The 18814-nt window shown below is 49.1% G+C and overlaps 1 protein-coding gene across 2 annotated transcripts in view; it reads left to right on the plus strand.

The window, feature by feature from the left end:
• LOC137518158 (macrophage mannose receptor 1-like) overlaps positions 1–18814 on the plus strand; it is a 493922-nt gene that overhangs the window by 141239 nt on the left and 333869 nt on the right. For both annotated transcript variants that reach the window (XM_068235572.1, XM_068235573.1), the window contains exon 13: positions 17178–17305. In XM_068235572.1, coding sequence (XP_068091673.1) covers positions 17178–17305 — 128 coding nt within the window. The remainder of the gene's footprint in view (positions 1–17177; positions 17306–18814) is intronic.

Genomic DNA, 18814 nt, shown 5'->3' on the forward strand with positions numbered 1-18814 from the left:
TCCAAAACAAGAAGTGACCGCAAGCAAGTGTCTCTTCCTGTTTGGCCGGATGCCAGATAGGAAATATCACACAGTGACGCGGTACTCCCCGAAGGCCTGTTTTGGCGGTGCGGCTGACGCCAATATATAGTGTGAAGCCGGCCTATTTTAGGATTTGCATCAGCTGTAACAAGGAATGTTTTTTTTCGTTAAAGTTTATTATGCTGATGCTTATCTTTTAGAGAAGAGAGGAAGTTCTGAGTTCAGGTCCACTTTGAGCTGAGCTGTTGTAGGAGAGGAGACAGGTGTACTTGGCTGCAAGTGCTCCAGTACCTATCCTTACCCAGTAGCCCTTATACTAAGTGTCACTTATTTACACCAGGAGCACCAGTAGTGTACCGTCACTTATTATTCATTCACTTCTGGCCTGTATAAAGCTTCACTGTCAGGTCCCCCATATTGTGTTTTGATTGTAGCATACAGCAGAAAGCTATCTGTCAGCTGTAACATGATATTATCACTAAAGTTCTTTGTGGCTGTCTGCAGTGCGATAAATGCTGCGTTTGGTCTGTCAGTGTGAACTTGGCATAACCCTTACACTACCTGATGGACTTGTACACATGCCGGACGGTTTAAAGGGGTTCTTTGGTGGTGGTAAAAAAAACAAAATCCGACACTTACCTGGGGTTTCTATCGCCCCCCTGCAGCTGTCATGTCCCACGCCGTCCTCCTGCGATCCTCTGTTCCCCGCCGCTGGTCCCGGTCTGATTAGACTGTGGCTGAGCAGCCGTGGCCACGTGCATGCTCGCTCCCGCGTGCGTCATCGGGAGCTTACTGCGCAGACGCAGTACAAGAAAACTTTGTACTGTCGCGAACGTTTGCAGCAAATTTGCGTTCGAGAACCGAAAATGTGATGTTCGCGACATCACTAGGTATCAGATACCCGATATTGGCGTAGGGCGTGAGAAAGTGGTGCACAGAACTCTGCATACTGTTGGGTTAAGTGATAGGGCACCTAGGGTTTGGCTATCATGTAGCCAAAACCTACATCTGCTAACTTTTAGTGTTAGGCATAGGTGTGTGTGTGTTCGGGCTGTAGGTAAGTGTTAGAAGAAGTTGAAGGGAGGGTTAGTGTAAGAGGCATGTTCAGTAAAGCATTAGTAGAATATGAGTAACATTACCAATATTACCAATATTCTACTGGCAGCTTTATCTGGCCCCCAAATTTCCAGGCACCTTTTTTTTTGCATGTATGCAATAACAGTAGGCTGCATATGAAAGAAGAGAATTTGGGAATTTGGAGGAGAGGAAAGTTGAGGAAGGGTGTGGCTGCCGTCACTGGCGTACCTAGGGCATTTGACACCCGGTTCCGGATATTAATAGACACCCCCCGCCCCCCCCCAAAAAAGGAAAGGAGTGAGTGTGGCATGCTAAACGCACCACAGTGAGTAATGCCTGGTATAGGTGCCCCCAGTATAGGTAATGAAGTTGCCCCAATATAGGTAGCATAGTTGCCCCCATAAAGTTGCCCAAGTATAGGTAGTTAAGATGCCCCCAGTATAGGTATCTAGTATAGTTGCCCCCAGTATAGGTAGTATAGTTGCCCCAGTGTAGCTAGTATAGTTGCCCCAGTGTAGGTAGTATAGTTGCCCCAGTATAGCTAGTATAGTTGCCCCCAGTGTAGGTAGTATTGTTGCCCCAGTATAGCTAGTATAGTTGCCCCCAGTATAAGTAGCACAGTTGCCCCAGTATACTGTAAGTAGTATAGTTAGTGCTGGGTATTAACCTCCTTGCCGGTTATCCCGAGCTCAGCTCGGGGTAACCTGCGCAGGAGGATTTCTCAGGCCCCGCTGGGCCGATTTGCATAATTTTTTTTTATTGCACGCAGCTAGCACTTTGCTAGCTGCGTGCATATTCCGATCGCCGCTACTCGCCGCCGATTCGCCGACGTCATCCCGCCACGTCGCAATGGGGAAGCCCAGCAGGAAATCCCGTTCTGAACGGGATTTCCTGCTTACTCTGATCGCCGGAGGCGATCGGAGTGGGTGGGGGGATGCCGCTGCTCAGCGGCTATCATGTAGCGAGCCCTGGGCGCGCTACATGATTTTACAAAAATAAAAATAAAAAAAAAGTGCTGTGCTGCCCCCTTGCCGCGGGAATTGGACCGGCAAGGGGGTTAAAAGACATCCCCCACCCCCTCCAAAAGAAGAAAGGAGTGAGTGTGGCATGCTAAGCGTGCCAAGGCGGGTAATGCCAGGTATAGGTGCCCTCAGTATAGGTGATATAATGCCCCAGTATAAGTAGTCCTTTTTGACACCCCTCTCCTTTTTGTCACCTGGCGTGCAACATCCCCTGGCGCTCAATGGAAGGAACGCCCCTGGCTGCCGTATACGTAGAGGAGAGGGCTGCGTGGAAGAGGTGAACTGCTACCTAAAGTCAGAGGCATAGCTAGGGTTTTCAGCACCCAGGGACAAATCCCCTCCCCCCCCCCTTGCAAAAAAGTGGCGCATCTAAGGATCTTGGGGCCCCAGTGTGAGTTTTACATGGGGCCCCAAGCACTCTATTGTTATGGAGACCCAAAATCTACCAAGGTCAGGTCCACTATCCGAAAGGTTTATTTAGAGCAAGGAAACAGTTTGTTAATGATTACCAGTATTCAATGCACATATAGAGGTGTTCATTATCAGCATAGCATCAATGAAAAGTTATTCATATGGCTGAAGGAGGGCCTCTCTGGCCCAGGGGCCCTGGTGCAGTCGCAACCTCTGCATCCCCTATTGCTATGCCTCTGCCCCCTTGGTTGTATGCATATGCAGTGTTGCTTGCACATTTTCGCATAGAAAATGCCATTTTCGTTTTTAAGATTTTTTCACGAAAGTACACTTAAATTTTCATGTTTTCGCTTTCGAGATTTTCATGTAAATCCGCTAAAATGTTTGCCTAATGGCTGCCGATTTTTGCATTTTTTTTGCGACATTTGCGAAGCCCCCTTAGCAGCTAGAATCACAAATTTGCAGGGTATGTTAAGGTGGATAGTGGGTATAAGAGGAAAAAAAAAGATTTTTCAAAAAGACCTTACATTTTTTTAGAAAATCGATTCTAAAATGATGATAGTAAAAAAGCATACATTTAAATGCGGTAAATGGCAGATAATGTAGCAACGTAACGGTAGTGTAAATTTACATATATCAAAGGAAAGAGCAATGAATTTCATGATGGGGTTTCCGGTTCGCAAACGTTTGCAGCAAATTCGCGTCCGCGAACCGAAAATTTCAAGTTTGCAACATCACTAGTGCATACCCCCTGGAAACCTCGACATGAAATTAATTGTTCTTTCTTTTGATATATGTAAATGTACACTACCATTAGATTGCTACATAATCTGTCATTTACCGCATTTAAATGTATACTTTTTTCCTATCGTAACTTTAAAATCAATTTTATCCAAAACTATAAGGTATTTTTGAAAACTTTTTTTCTTGTTCCCACTGTTCTCCCTAACATATCCTGAAAATTTGGTGATCCTAGCTAATAAGGGGGCTGTGCTATTAACCGTGAAAGTCAGCAGCTATTAGGCAAACAAAACGCTAAAATATTTGGGCAAATTTTTGCTTGTCGAAGTGAAAATTGTACTTTATTTTTGCGAAAAGAATATTAGCATTTCCTCTCATTACTGATTGAGAGCTGGAACCCACTAGAGCGATTTTTTTGAGCGTTTGGGGAGCGCTTTGAATCGCTAGCGCTTTCCGTAAACGCCCTGCCAATGTAAATAAATGTAACACATTCCACAATAGCGATTGCGATTAGCAAAATCACAATCACAGGACATGCAGCATTTTGAAAGCGTTTGCGCTTCAATGTAATGTACTGAAGCGCTGGCAAATCGCTCATGAATCGTTACACATAGCGATTTGAGTGCGATTGCAAACTGTAAATTAAATTATGATACATTGAAAGGACCAATCAGAATTAAAATAACTAATCGCAAATCGCTACACAATCGCTGGCAAAAAGCTTACACTTTTTAAAATCGATTCCAAAAGCCCTGGAAAATGCTCATGAAATCGCTTACAAATCTCTTATTAAAAATGCTAGCGATTGTACTAGCGATTTGCGATTTGTAGCGGGTTCCAGGCCTTACACAATGGACAGTAAACAAAGGTCAGACAGAAGATCTGCTAGCCATGTGTCAAGCTTTCCATTCATCTGATTCCCATTAGAGATGTCGCGAACCGAAAATCGGAGGTTCGCGACATCTCTAATGGGAATCAGATGAATGGAAAGCTTGACACATGGCTAGCAGATCTTCTGTCCGACCTTTCGCGGAAGGTTCGGTTCGCGGAAAAGTTCGCGAACCGCAATAGACTTCAATGGGGAGGCGAACTTTGAAAAATAGAAAAAATTATGCTGGCCACAAAAGTGATGGAAAAGATGTTTCAAGGGGTCTAACACCTGGAGGGGGGCATGGCGGAGTGGGATACATGCCCAGAGTCCCGGGGAAAAATCTGGATTTGGCGCAAAGCAGCGTTTTAAGGGCAGAAATCACATTGCATGCTAAATTGCAGGCCTAAAGTGCTTTCAAACATCTTGCATGGGTATACATCAATCAGGGAGTGTAATTAGAGTTCTGCTTCACACTGACACACCAAACTCACTGTGTAACGCACCGCAAACAGCTGTTTGCGTAGTGACGGCCGTGCTGGACTGGTGCGCACCATGGCCAGAGTGTAGGCTGTGGCGTTTTTCAAGCCCATATGGTCGCCGGGCTGTGGTAGCTCAATGATAGAACAAAGGTGACTGTCCAGCTGATCAAATTTGGTCTGACCACAATGAAGCAACGACCTTATTATCTTTTGTGTGCCACCCCCACCCGAGACACTCAAATAGCCGGCGGTCATTGCTTCATTGTGATACGCAAGCCCCTTCACCGCGGCAAGGTAATGATCACGAAGGGAGATGGGCACATGTACATGCCTTTTGTTTTTTTGTTGCAGCCGCCCGCAGTGCAGCCAGAAAAATTAGGCAGGCATGTACACGCACCAGAAAAATTAGTGTAGCGGCCGCTGCTAGCAGCGGCCTTAAAAATTCAGGAATCCGCCTAGAGTCCTGGACCCTGTTGGCGGAGAAGGCAAGCGGCCTGCAGGCAGAGATGCTGTGTGTGGGGACTGACTTAGTTTTCGGTCGTGCAGTAGCCCTCCGTGATCCATTCCTCATTCATTTTGATAAAGGTCAGGTACTGAACACTGTCGTGACTTAGGCGACTTCTCTTCTCAGTAACTATGCCTCCAGCTGCACTGAAGGTCCTTTCTGACAGGACGCTTGCGGCAGGGCAAGAGAGAAGTTGTATGGCAAATTGGGACAGCTCTGGCCACAGGTCAAGCCTGCGCGACCAGTAGTCCAAGGGTTCATTGTCGCTTTTCGCAGTGTCTACATCCACACTCAAAGCCAGGTAGTCGGCTACCTGCCGGTCCAGGCGTTGGTGGAGGGTGGATCCGGAAGGACTATGGCGAGGAGTTGGACTAAAGAACGTCCGCATGTCCGACATCACCCTGAGATCGCTGGAGCATCCTGTCCTTGCCTTCGTGGACTTGGGAGGAGGAGGGTTACTGCCAGTGGTACCTTGATTGCGTTGTGCAGCCACATCACCCTTAAACGCATTGTAAAGCATCAACGCCAGCTTGTTCTGCAAGTGCAGCATCCTTTCCGCCTTGTGTTGACTTGGTAACAGGTCCGCCACTTTGTGCCTGTACCGAGGGTCTAGTAGCGTGGCCACCCAGTACAGGTCATTCGCCTTGAGTTTTTTGATACGGGGGTCCCTCAACAGGCTGGACAACATGAAAGAAGACATCTGCACAAAGCTGGATGCCGACGTACTCTCCATCTCCTCTTGCTCTTCCTCAGTGACGGGATGCAATGCTTCTTCCTCCCCCCAGCCACGAACAATACCACGGGAATGTGGAGCAGCAGAAGCCCAATGTGACGGCTGCCACGGTTGTTCTCCTTCCGCCGCCTCTTCCTCCTCCACAGAAACACCTTCCTCATCATCACCATCATCAGAGTCTGACTCCTCTCCTTCCCCACACGACTCCTCTTCTTCCTCCTCCTCCTCCTCCCCCCTCTGTGCTGCCGCAGGTGTTGTGGAAACATCAGGTTCGTGTGTAAATGGCTCCCACGACTCCTCCTGCCGTAACTGTTCCTGTTCACGCTCCTCCACAGCTGTATCCACCACTCTACGCACGGCACGCTCCAGGAAGTAGGCGTAGGGGATCAAGTCGCTGATGGTGCCCTCATCGCGACTCACCAGTTTGGTCACCTCCTCAAAGGGCTCCATGACCCTGCACGCATTTCGCATCAGTGTCCAGTTGTTGGGCCACAACATCCCCATCCTCCCAGATTGTGTCCTTGTACTGTAATTATACAGGTACTGGGCGACGGCTTTCTCCTGGTCTAGCAGGCGAGAGAAAGTCAGCAGGGTGGAATTCCAGCGAGTCGGGCTATCGCAAATCAGGCGTCTCACCGGCAAGTTGTTTCTACGCTGAATCTCCGCAAAGCAACCCATGGCCTTGTAAGAGCGCCTGAAATGCCCACACACCTTCCTGGCCTGCTTCAGGACATCCTCTAAGCCTGGGTACTTGGACACAAATCTTTGCACGACCAGATTCAGCACATGTGCCATGCAGGGTATGTGTGTCAGCTTTCCCAAATTCAACGCAGCAATGAGATTGCTGCCGTTGTCACACACCACGTTGCCGATCTCAAGCTTGTGCGGGGTCAGCCATTGCTCCACCTGTTTGTTAAGAGCAGCCAGGAGAGCTGTTCCAGTGTGACTCTCCGCTTTCAAGCAAGACATGTCTAACACTGCGTGACACCGTCATAGCTGGCATGCAGCATAGGCCCTGGGGTGCTGGGGCTGTGTAGCTGGAGAGGAGATCACGGCACCAGCCAAGGAGGAGGAGGAGGAGGATGACGACAGCAAAGCAGTGGAAGCAGGTGGAGAGAAGGTGGCTGGAGGCCTGCCTGCAAGCCGTGGAGGTGTGACAAGTCGGTCCGCTGCGCAGCCACATGCTCCCTGCTTGCTGCCATCGGTCACCAGGTTGACCCAATGGGCTGTGTATGTAATGTAGTGGCCCTGCCCGTGCTTGGCATACCAGGCATCTGTGGTCAGGTGGACCCTTGACCAGGGGCGTAACTAGAAATCACTGGGCCCCCCTGCGAATATTTGGATGGGGCCCCCCCCCATAGGTGCCAAATAATCGTAATGGGGCAGCGTTTCACTGTAAATTAATTGTAAAGTGGGCAGCATTTTACCAGACAATCATAATGTGGGCCAGAAAATCGTAATGTGGGCAGAGTTCACCAGAAAATCGTAATGTGGGCCTTTAGAAAATCATAATGTGGGCAGAGTTCACCAGAAAATCGTAATGTGGGCACCAGTCACCAGAAAATTGTAACGTGGACAGCATTCACCAGACAATCGTAATGTGGGCAGCGTTCACCAGAAAATCATAATGTGGGCAGAGTTCACCAGAAAATCATAATGTGGGCAGAGTTCACCAGAAAATCGTAACGTGAGCAGCAGTCACCAGAAAATTGTAACGTGGACAGCATTCACCAGACAATTGTAATGTGGGCAGCGTTCACCAGAATATCGTAATGTGGGACAGAAAATCGTAATGCGGGCAGAGTTCACCAGAAAATCGCAATGTGGGCAGCAGTCACCAGAAAATCGCCATGTGGGCAGCAGTCACCAGAAAATCGCAATGTGGGCATCAGTCACCAGAAAATCCTAATGTGGGCAGCAGTCACCAGAATATCGTAATGTGGGCAGCAGTCACCAGAAAATCCTAATGTGGGCAGCAGTCAGTCACCAGAATATCATAATGTGGGCAGCACACACCAGAAAATCCTAATGTGGGCAGCAGTCACCAGAAAATCCTTATGTGGGCAGCAATCACCAGAAAATCGCAATGTGGGCAGCAGTCACCAGAAAATCGCAATGTGGGCAACAGTCACCAGAAAATCGCAATGTGGGCAGCAGTCACCAGAAAATCCTAATGTGGGCAGCATACACCAGAAAATCGTAATGTGGGCAGCAGACACCAGAAAATCGCAATGTGGGCAGCAGACACCTGAAAATCGTAATGTGGGCAGCAGACACCAGAAAATCGTAATGTGGGCAGCAGACACCTGAAAATCGTAATGTGGGCAGCAGACACCTGAAAATCGTAATGTGGGCAGCAGGCACCTGAAAATCGTAATGTGGGCAGCAGACACCTGAAAATCGCAATGTGGGCAGCAGACACCTGAAAATCGCAATGTGGGCAGCAGTGACCAGAAAATCGCAATGTGGGCAGCAGTGACCAGAAAATCGAAATGTGGGCAGCAGTGACCAGAAAATCGTAATGTGGGCAGCAGACACCTGAAAATCGTAATGTGGGCAGCAGGCACCTGAAAATCGTAATGTGGGCAGCAGTCACCAGAAAATCGTAATGTGGGCAGCAGACACCTGAAAATCGTAATGTGGGCAGCAGGCACCTGAAAATCGCAATGTGGGCAGCAGACACCTGAAAATCGTAATGTGGGCAGCAGTGACCAGAAAATCGCAATGTGGGCAGCAGTGACCAGAAAATCGTAATGTGGGCAGCAGACACCTGAAAATCGTAATGTGGGCAGCAGGCACCTGAAAATCGTAATGTGGGCAGCAGACACCTGAAAATCGTAATGTGGGCAGCAGACACCTGAAAATCGTAATGTGGGCAGCAGACACCTGAAAATCGTAATGTGGGCAGCAGCAGGCACCTGAAAATCGTAATGTGGGCTGCAGACACCTGAAAATCGCAATGTGGGCAGCAGACACCTGAAAATCGCAATGTGGGCAGCAGACACCTGAAAATCGTAATGTGGGCAGCAGATACCTGAAAATCGCAATGTGGGCAGCAGTGACCAGAAAATCGCAATGTGGGCAGCAGTGACCAGAAAATCGTAATGTGGGCAGCAGACACCTGAAAATCGTAATGTGGGCAGCAGGCACCTGAAAATCGTAATGTGGGCAGCAGTCACTAGAAAATCGTAATGTGGGCAGCAGACACCTGAAAATCGTAATGTGGGCAGCAGGCACCTGAAAATCGCAATGTGGGCAGCAGACACCTGAAAATCGTAATGTGGGCAGCAGTGACCAGAAAATCGCAATGTGGGCAGCAGTGACCAGAAAATCGTAATGTGGGCAGCAGTGACCAGAAAATCGTAATGTGGGCAGCATACACCTGAAAATCACAATGTGGGCAGCAGACACCTGAAAATCGTAATGTGGGCAGCAGGCACCTGAAAATCGTAATGTGGGCAGCAGTTACCAGAAAATCAAAATGTGGGCAGCAGTCACCTGAAAATCCCCCTGCAGAATTTCAATGTGTGTGGGCAGCGGGCAGCGGGCAGCAGCGGGATACATACCTTCTTCCTTGCGTTCCATCGCCGCCTTCTCGCTCTAGCGGCTGACGTCACTTCCGCTTCCGGAAGTGACGTCAGCCGCTAGAGCGAGAAGGCGGCGATGGAACGCAAGGAAGAAGGTATGTATCCCGCCGCCGCTGCCCGCTGCCCACACACATTCACTAGCTGGAGGGGAGCGCAGAGGGGAGAGCCCCGAGGTGAGGGAGAGGGGGGAACTTCCCCTCTCCCCGCCGACTGTGGGCAAGGCTTTCCCCTCATGCTGCCACCCCTCCAGCCCCCAAAAAACGGCCCCGAGCGGGCCCCAGGGGGGGGCTGGGCCCCCCCGCGGGCGCAGGCGCTGCAGGGCCTATTGCTACGCCCCTGCCCTTGACCCAACGCTGTGTGCCAGAGATGACAACACTTGCCTCTCAACTGCACAGTACAGTTTGGGTATGGACTTTTGTGAAAAATAATTGCGGCCTGGTATCTTCCACTGCAGTGCACCAATGGCCACAAACTTATGGAAAGCCTCCGACTCCACCAGCTTGTATGGTAATAGCTGGCGAGCTAATAGTTCCGCCACGCCAGCTGTCAGACGCCGGGCAAGAGGGTGACTGGCAGACATTTGCTTCTTACGCTCAAATACTTCCTTCACGGACAGCTGGGTACTGCTGTGGGCAGAGGAGAAGGAACCGCTCAAGGGAAGAGGCGGTGTGGAGGAGGGTGGCTGTGAAGGTGCAGGGGAGAAAGTGGATGAAGACGATGCACCTGAAGGAGGAAGAGGAGAAGGAGGGTGGCTTGTCTTTTGAGGGGTGCTGCTTTTCCTCAGGTGTTCTTGCCATAGCTGTTTGTGCCTTCTCTCCAGGTGCCTTCGTAAGGCACTTGTCCCTACGTGAGAGTTGGCCTTTCCACGGCTCAAATTTTGCTGGCAGAGACAACAGATGGCTTTGCTCCGATCTAAGACACACACGTGAAAAAATTTCCAAACCGCTGAGCCCCCGCTCAGCATACACCTGAAAATCACAATGTGGGCAGCAGACACCTGAAAATCGTAATGTGGGCAGCAGGCACCTGAAAATCGTAATGTGGGCAGCAGTTACCAGAAAATCACAATGTGGGCAGCAGTCACCTGAAAATCCCCCTGCAGAATTTCAATGTGTGTGGGCAGCGGGCAGCGGGCAGCAGCGGGATACATACCTTCTTCCTTGCGTTCCATCGCCGCCTTCTCGCTCTAGCGGCTGACGTCACTTCCGCTTCCGGAAGTGACGTCAGCCGCTAGAGCGAGAAGGCGGCGATGGAACGCAAGGAAGAAGGTATGTATCCCGCCGCCGCTGCCCGCTGCCCACACACATTCACTAGCTGGAGGGGAGCGCAGAGGGGAGAGCCCCGAGGTGAGGGAGAGGGGGGAACTTCCCCTCTCCCCGCCGACTGTGGGCAAGGCTTTCCCCTCATGCTGCCACCCCTCCAGCCCCCAAAAAACGGCCCCGAGCGGGCCCCAGGGGGGGGCCGGGCCCCCCCGCGGGCGCAGGCGCTGCAGGGCCTATTGCTACGCCCCTGCCCTTGACCCAACGCTGTGTGCCAGAGATGACAACACTTGCCTCTCAACTGCACAGTACAGTTTGGGTATGGACTTTTGTGAAAAATAATTGCGGCCTGGTATCTTCCACTGCAGTGCACCAATGGCCACAAACTTATGGAAAGCCTCCGACTCCACCAGCTTGTATGGTAATAGCTGGCGAGCTAATAGTTCCGCCACGCCAGCTGTCAGACGCCGGGCAAGAGGGTGACTGGCAGACATTTGCTTCTTACGCTCAAATACTTCCTTCACGGACAGCTGGGTACTGCTGTGGGCAGAGGAGAAGGAACCGCTCAAGGGAAGAGGCGGTGTGGAGGAGGGTGGCTGTGAAGGTGCAGGGGAGAAAGTGGATGAAGACGATGCACCTGAAGGAGGAAGAGGAGAAGGAGGGTGGCTTGTCTTTTGAGGGGTGCTGCTTTTCCTCAGGTGTTCTTGCCATAGCTGTTTGTGCCTTCTCTCCAGGTGCCTTCGTAAGGCACTTGTCCCTACGTGAAAGTTGGCCTTTCCACGGCTCAAATTTTGCTGGCAGAGACAACAGATGGCTTTGCTCCGATCTAAGACACACACGTGAAAAAATTTCCAAACCGCTGAGCCCCCCCTGGGGTGATGGCACTACGGTGGCATCAGCAGCTGACGTTGAAGGGCATGTTGGCTGGCTGGCCATAGCTGGCGATACATGGCGCCGGACACTGCCCCCAGCTGTTTCTGAGGACGAGCTCCCTCTGCTTCTATCATACAGTCCTCTCCTCCTACTCCTCTCTGACTCCTCCTCTGAACTGTCCCCCTGGTCATCTCCTCTACCGGGAACATATGTGGTATCTGTATAATCGTCATCATAATCCTCCTGGCCAGCTGCGCTTTCCTCAGACACCTCCTCAACTGCACCAACTTCAGGTGGTTCATCATCCCCCTCCTCACACGTTACGTCCATACTATCGCCACCTAACTCAGACGTATGAGGTGGTGTACCTGCGCCTTCTTCTTGTTGTTGCAGTAGTGGCTGTGAATCGGTGATTTCACTACCACCACCAAATAACTCCTGCGAAGTGTCAAATGCAGCGGATGTTGTGCTTGTACTAGCGCTGGTGGCACTGGCTGCGGGAGATGAGGTGTTCTGTGTTAAAAACTCAAGCACCTCCTCACGATTTTGGGAAGTGATGGCACGTGCCTTCTTCTGAGCACTGTATTTTGGGCCAGGTCCGCACGAAATCACAGCAACACCACCTCGCACAGACCTGCCGGTGCCTGGTGGCCTTCCTCTGGGTCTGCCTCTACCTCTTCCTCTACCTGGTTTGTCCATTTTGTCCATCTCAGGGGGATGCTAGGCATATGCAGTGAGGTGGGTTCACTCAACACAACAGGTAGTAAGATGCAGTGAGCTGGGTTCACTGAACAGTAAAGGTACTTTGATGCAGTGAGGTGGGTTCACTGAACAATAAAGGTACTTAGATGCAGTGAGGTGGGTTCACGGAACAATAAAGGTACTTAGATGCAGTGAGCTGGGTTCACTGAACACAACAGGTAATTAGATGCAGTGAGGTGGGTTCACTCAACACAACAGGTAGTTAGATGCAGTGAGCTGGGTTCACTGAACACAACAGGTAGTAAGATGCAGTGAGCTGGGTACACTGAACAGTAAAGGTACTTAGATGCAGTGATGTGGGTTCACTCAACACAACAGGTAGTTAGATGCAGTGAGCTAGGTACACTGAACAGTTAAGTTACTTAGATGCAGTGAGGTGGGTTCACTGAACAATAAAGGTACTTAGATGCAGTGAGGTGGGTTCACTCAACATAACAGGTAGTTAGATGCAGTGAGGTGGGTTCACTCAACACAACAGGTAGCTAGATGCAGTGAGCTGGGTTCACTGAACACAACAGGTAGTAAGATGCAGTGAGCTGGGTACGCTGAACAGTAAAGGTACTTAGATGCAGTGAGCTGGGTTCACTCAACACAACAGGTAGTTAGATACAGTGAGCTGGGTTCACCGAACACAACAGGTAGTAAGATGCAGTGAGCTGGGTACACTGAACAGTAAAGGTACTTAGATGCAGTGAGCTGGGTTCACTCAACACAACAGGTAGTTAGATGCAGTGAGCTGGGTTCACTGAACACAACAGGTAGTAAGATGCAGTGAGCTGGGTACACTGAACAGTAAAGGTACTTAGATGCAGTGAGCTGGGTTCACTCAACACAACAGGTACTTAGATGCAGTGAGCTGGGTTCACTGAACACAACAGGTACTTAGATGCAGTGAGGTGGGTTCACTGAACACAACAGGTACTTAGATGCAGTGAGGTGGGTTCACTCAACACAACAGGTAGTTAGATGCAGTGAGCTGGGTTCACTCAACACAACAGGTACTTAGATGCAGTGAGCTGGGTACACTGAACAGTAAAGGTACTTAGATGCAGTAAGGTGGGTTCACTGAACACAACAGGTAGTTAGATGCAGTGATCTGGGTTCACTGAACACAACAGGTAGTAAGATGCAGTGAGCTGGGTACACTGAACAGTTAAGTTACTTAGATGCAGTGAGGTGGGTTCACTGAACAATAAAGGTACTTAGATGCAGTGAGGTGGGTTCACTCAACATAACAGGTAGTTAGATGCAGTGAGGTGGGTTCACTCAACACAACAGGTAGCTAGATGCAGTGAGCTGGGTTCACTGAACACAACAGGTAGTAAGATGCAGTGAGCTGGGTACGCTGAACAGTAAAGGTACTTAGATGCAGTGAGCTGTGTTCACTCAACACAACAGGTAGTTAGATACAGTGAGCTGGGTTCACTGAACACAACAGGTAGTAAGATGCAGTGAGCTGGGTACACTGAACAGTAAAGGTACTTAGATGCAGTGAGCTGGGTTCACTCAACACAACAGGTAGTTAGATGCAGTGAGCTGAGCTGGGTTCACTGAACACAACAGGTAGTAAGATGCAGTGAGCTGGGTACACTGAACAGTAAAGGTACTTAGATGCAGTGAGCTGGGTTCACTCAACACAACAGGTACTTAGATGCAGTGAGCTGGGTTCACTGAACACAACAGGTACTTAGATGCAGTGAGGTGGGTTCACTGAACACAACAGGTACTTAGATGCAGTGAGGTGGGTTCACTCAACACAACAGGTAGTTAGATGCAGTTAGCTGGGTTCACTCAACACAACAGGTACTTAGATGCAGTGAGCTGGGTACACTGAACAGTAAAGGTACTTAGATGCAGTAAGGTGGGTTCACTGAACACAACAGGTAGTTAGATGCAGTGATCTGGGTTCACTGAACACAACAGGTAGTAAGATGCAGTGAGCTGGGTACACTGAACAGTAAAGGTACTTAGATGCAGTGAGGTGGGTTCACTCAACACAACAGGTAGTTCGATGCAGTGAGCTGGGTTCACTGAACACAACAGGTAGTAAGATGCAGTGAGCTGGGTACACTGAACAGTAAAGGTACTTAGATGCAGTGAGCTGGGTTCACTCAACACAACAGGTACTTAGATGCAGTGAGCTGGGTTCACTCAACACAACAGGTACTTAGATGCAGTGAGCTGGGTTCACTGAACACAACAGGTAGTAAGATGCAGTGAGCTGGGTACACTGAACAGTAAAGGTACTTAGATGCAGTGAGGTGGGTTCGCTCAACACAACAGGTAGTTAGATGCAGTGAGCTGGGTTCACTGAACACAACAGGTAGTAAGATGCAGTGAGGTGGGTTCACTGAACACAACAGGTACTTAGATGCAGTGAGGTGGGTTCACTCAACACAACAGGTAGTTAGATGCAGTGAGCTGGGTTCACTGAACACAACAGGTACTTAGATGCAGTGAGGTGGGTTCACTCAACACAACAGGTAGTTAGATGCAGTGAGCTGGGTTCACTGAACACAACAGGTAGTAAGATGCAGTGAGCTGGGTACACTGAACAGTAAAGGTACTTAGATGCAGTGAGCTGGGTTCACTGAACACAACAGGTACTTAGATGCAGTGAGCTGGGTTCACTGAACACAACATGTAGTAAGATGCAGTGAGCTGGGTACACTGAACAGTAAAGGTACTTAGATGCAGTGAGGTGGGTTCACTCAACACAACAGGTGGTTAGATGCAGTGAGCTGGGTACACTTAACAGTAAAGGTACTTAGATGCAGTGAGTTGGGTTCACTCAACACAACAGGTAGTTAGATGCAGTGAGCTGGGTACACTGAACAGTAAAGTTACTTAGATGCAGTGAGGTGGGTTCACTGAACAATAAAGGTACTTAGATGCAGTGAGCTGGGTTCACTGAACACAACAGGTACTTAGATGCAGTGAGGTGGGTTCACTCAACACAACAGGTAGTTAGATGCAGTGAGCTGGGTTCACTGAACACAACAGGTAGTAAGATGCAGTGAGCTGGGTACACTGAACAGTAAAGGAACTTAGATGCAGTGAGCTGGGTTCACTCAACACAACAGGTAGTTAGATGCAGTGAGCTGGGTTCACTGAACACAACAGGTAGTAAGATGCAGTGAGCTGGGTACACTGAACAGTAAAGGTACTTAGATGCAGTGAGGTGGGTTCACTCAACACAACAGGTAGTTAGATGCAGTGAGCTGGGTTCACTCAACACAAAGCTAGGTATATGCAGTGATGATGAGTTGAGTTAAGTAAACACAACAGTAACTGGGTATATGCAGTACTGGGTAGTACAATGTGCAGCTCCCTGTCACACACGCAGGCAGTCACTGAATGTGCTGGGCTGCTGGCAGTGGCACACACACTATGAATTAGCAAGGCTGTGCATGCAACAAAAGTGTCAGTGACACACAGAAAAAAAAAAAAGTACAGGATGAGCTCTAAAAAGAGCTATTAAGGGGTGCTATAAAAGCAATAACAATCAGCCAGGAGCAAGCTAAGCAGCCAAGAACCTAACTAATCTGTCCCTAGAAGAACAAGTCTGCAGCAGCTGTCCCTACTCTGTCACTAGCAGGCACACGAGTGAGTGTAATGGCCGCCGGAGCCTGCCTTATATAAGTGGGGGTGGGGCTCCAGGGCTTACTGTAGCCTGAATGGCTACAATGTGCCTGCTGACTGTGATGCAGAGGGTCAAAGTTGACCCTCATAGTGCATTATGGGGCGAATCGAACTTCCGCAAAGGTTCGCCTGGTGAAGGTGAACGCGAACCCCCAATGTTCGCCTGGAACCGTTCGCCGGCGAACCGTTCGCTACACCTCTAATTCCCATCAGGAAGCTGATTGGCATGACTGACTGACTACATGACCAGCCACAAATCTACCCGTGGACTTTATCCCAAGTAGTAGCTGACACTCCCATTCCCATGAGAAAGCTTTACCTTTTCTCAAATGGATCATCAGATTGGGTCTGTGTGACTGATAATGTGGTGCAACCCCTCCCACTGTGTAATGTCTAATAGCCTATCACATTGTTAGTGGGTGTGTTTATAGATAATGGCAGTTGATGCTGTTTTTTTTTTTTTTTTTAATATCTGCTAATAGTAAAGATTATGACCCGCAGATTCACAGTGGATCAAACGACATGAATGGATTACGCAACGGAAATCAATAATTTCTTGAATAACCTTCTATTTTATAATTCCTCCCTTTGCAATGTATTGATTTGTTTTTTTTTCCCTTCTACTATCTTACGGTTAAAGAGAACCCGAGGTGGGTTTGAAGAATATTATCTGCATACAGAGGCTGGATCTGCCTATACAGCCCAGCCTCTGTTGCTATCCCAAACCCCCCTAAGGTCCCCCTGCACTCTGAAATCCCTCATAAATCACAGCCACGCTGCTGACAAACAGCTTGTCAGAGCTGGCTGTGTTTATCTCTATAGTGTCAGTCTGCTGCTCTCCCCGCCTCCTGCAGAACTCCGGTCCCCGCCTGCATCCCTTCCCTCCCTGCTGATTGGAGGGAAGGGACGGGGCAGGGACCGGAGCTCTGCAGGAGGCGGGGGAGCAGCTGAGACGGACACTACAGATGTAAACACAGCCTCATAGCAAAGCTGTGATTTATGAGGGATTGCAGAGTGCAGGGGGACCTTAGTGGGGTTTGGGATAGCAACAGAGGCTGGGCTGTATAGGCAGATCCAGCCTCTGTATGCAGATAACATTCTTTAAACACACCTCGGGTTATCTTTAAGTTCCTCTGTAACTCACTGTGATCATGTGATTTCGAAATTAAATATTAATATGTCTGTCTCCACCAGCATTACATAAAAGAGGATCGCAAAATGAAGAAGACCTGGTATGAAGCCCGAGACTTTTGTCGAGCCACAGGAGGTGATTTACTCAGTATCAGCAGCAGAGAAGAGGAGTATATAGTGTCCGAATTGTTGTGAGTAGCGAGTTCTGTGTTGTCCCGATTTATTATACGCTGTGCTCATGATTTTTTGAAGTACTGATAGCCAGGGCCGGTTCTTTCATGAAGCAAGGTGAAACATTTGCATCAGGCACAGAGATTACAGGGGCAGCATGTTTGCACTGTGCTTACACTAACAGCATGCAGGCAGAGTAGGAAGAGAAATGAGAGGAGAGCGAGGTGAAGAGGTCATCATTGGGGAAAAGCAGCTTGTTGTGCTGTGTGAGGAGTCTGACAGTGAGTGAGGAGGGGGAGGCAGGAGAGCAGCAGTGTTTCATTTGACTTGCACAACAAAAGGGAGGAGGGGGCATTGTTGTCCTGATTGAGGAGGAATGGAGTGGGTGAAGGTGAACAGTTTGTTTGTCACAGACTCACAGCTAGCCAGAGTGATATTGTGCTGGTAGCGGGTTTGGTTAATCTGATAATCCCTCTCTGCGGTTGGGTGTCTCAGGACCTGTGGGTTTAAGGGAGAACAGGAGCCTGATGGTGCAGTATCGTTAATATGGTTGGATGCTTGCAGGAGCGTAGCTAGAAATGACTGGGCCCCATAGCAAAAAAAATTTATGGGCCCCCACCCCTCCCCCCCTCCCACGACCTTCCAACCCCACAGACCTCGGACCTCCCACCCAAACATTGCTCCAGGACCCTCCACCCCAACATTCCCACACCCAGTATAAGTAGCCAGGTCTATAGGTGGGTGGGGCTAACTAATGTAATTATACTAGCTGATGTACTTACATTAAAAAAAAAATGAAGTAAATGCACATAATGACAGACAGCATTTCCCCAGTAAATGCATGTAATTAGAGACAGTGTTTCCCCACTAAATGCACATAAGACAGCTTTTCACCAGTAAATGCACATAATTAGAGACAGCTTTTCACCAGTAAATGCACATAACAGACAGCTTTTCACCAGTAAATGCACATAAGAGACAACTTTTCACCAGTAAATGGACATAAGAGACAGCTTTTCACCAGTAAATGCACATAATGACAAACAGCCAGTGTCCCCAGTACATGTAGTCAGGGTTATATGTGCCCAGTATATGTAGCCAGGAATATACGTGCCCAGTATATGTGGCCAGGGATATACGTGCCCAGTATATGTAGCCAGGGATATACGTGCCCAGTATACGTAGCCAGGGATATATGTGCCCAGTATATGTAGCCAGGGGTATATATGCCCAGTATATGTAGCCAGAGGTATATATGTCCCAAGTATATGTAGCCTGAGGTATATATACCCAGTATATGTAGCCAGAGGTATATATGCCCAGTATCTGTAGCCAGAGGTATATATGCCCAGTATATGTAGCCAGAGGTATATATGCCCAGTAAATGTAGCCAGAGGTATATATGCCCAGTATATGTAGCCAGAGTTATATATGCCCAGTATATGTAGGCAGAGGTATATGTCCCCAGTATATGTAGCCAGAGGTATATGTGCCCAGTATATGTAGCCAGAGGTACATGTCCCCAGTAT

Source organism: Hyperolius riggenbachi, chromosome 5 (genome assembly GCF_040937935.1).
Source record: "Hyperolius riggenbachi isolate aHypRig1 chromosome 5, aHypRig1.pri, whole genome shotgun sequence".
NCBI lineage: Eukaryota > Metazoa > Chordata > Amphibia > Anura > Hyperoliidae > Hyperolius > Hyperolius riggenbachi.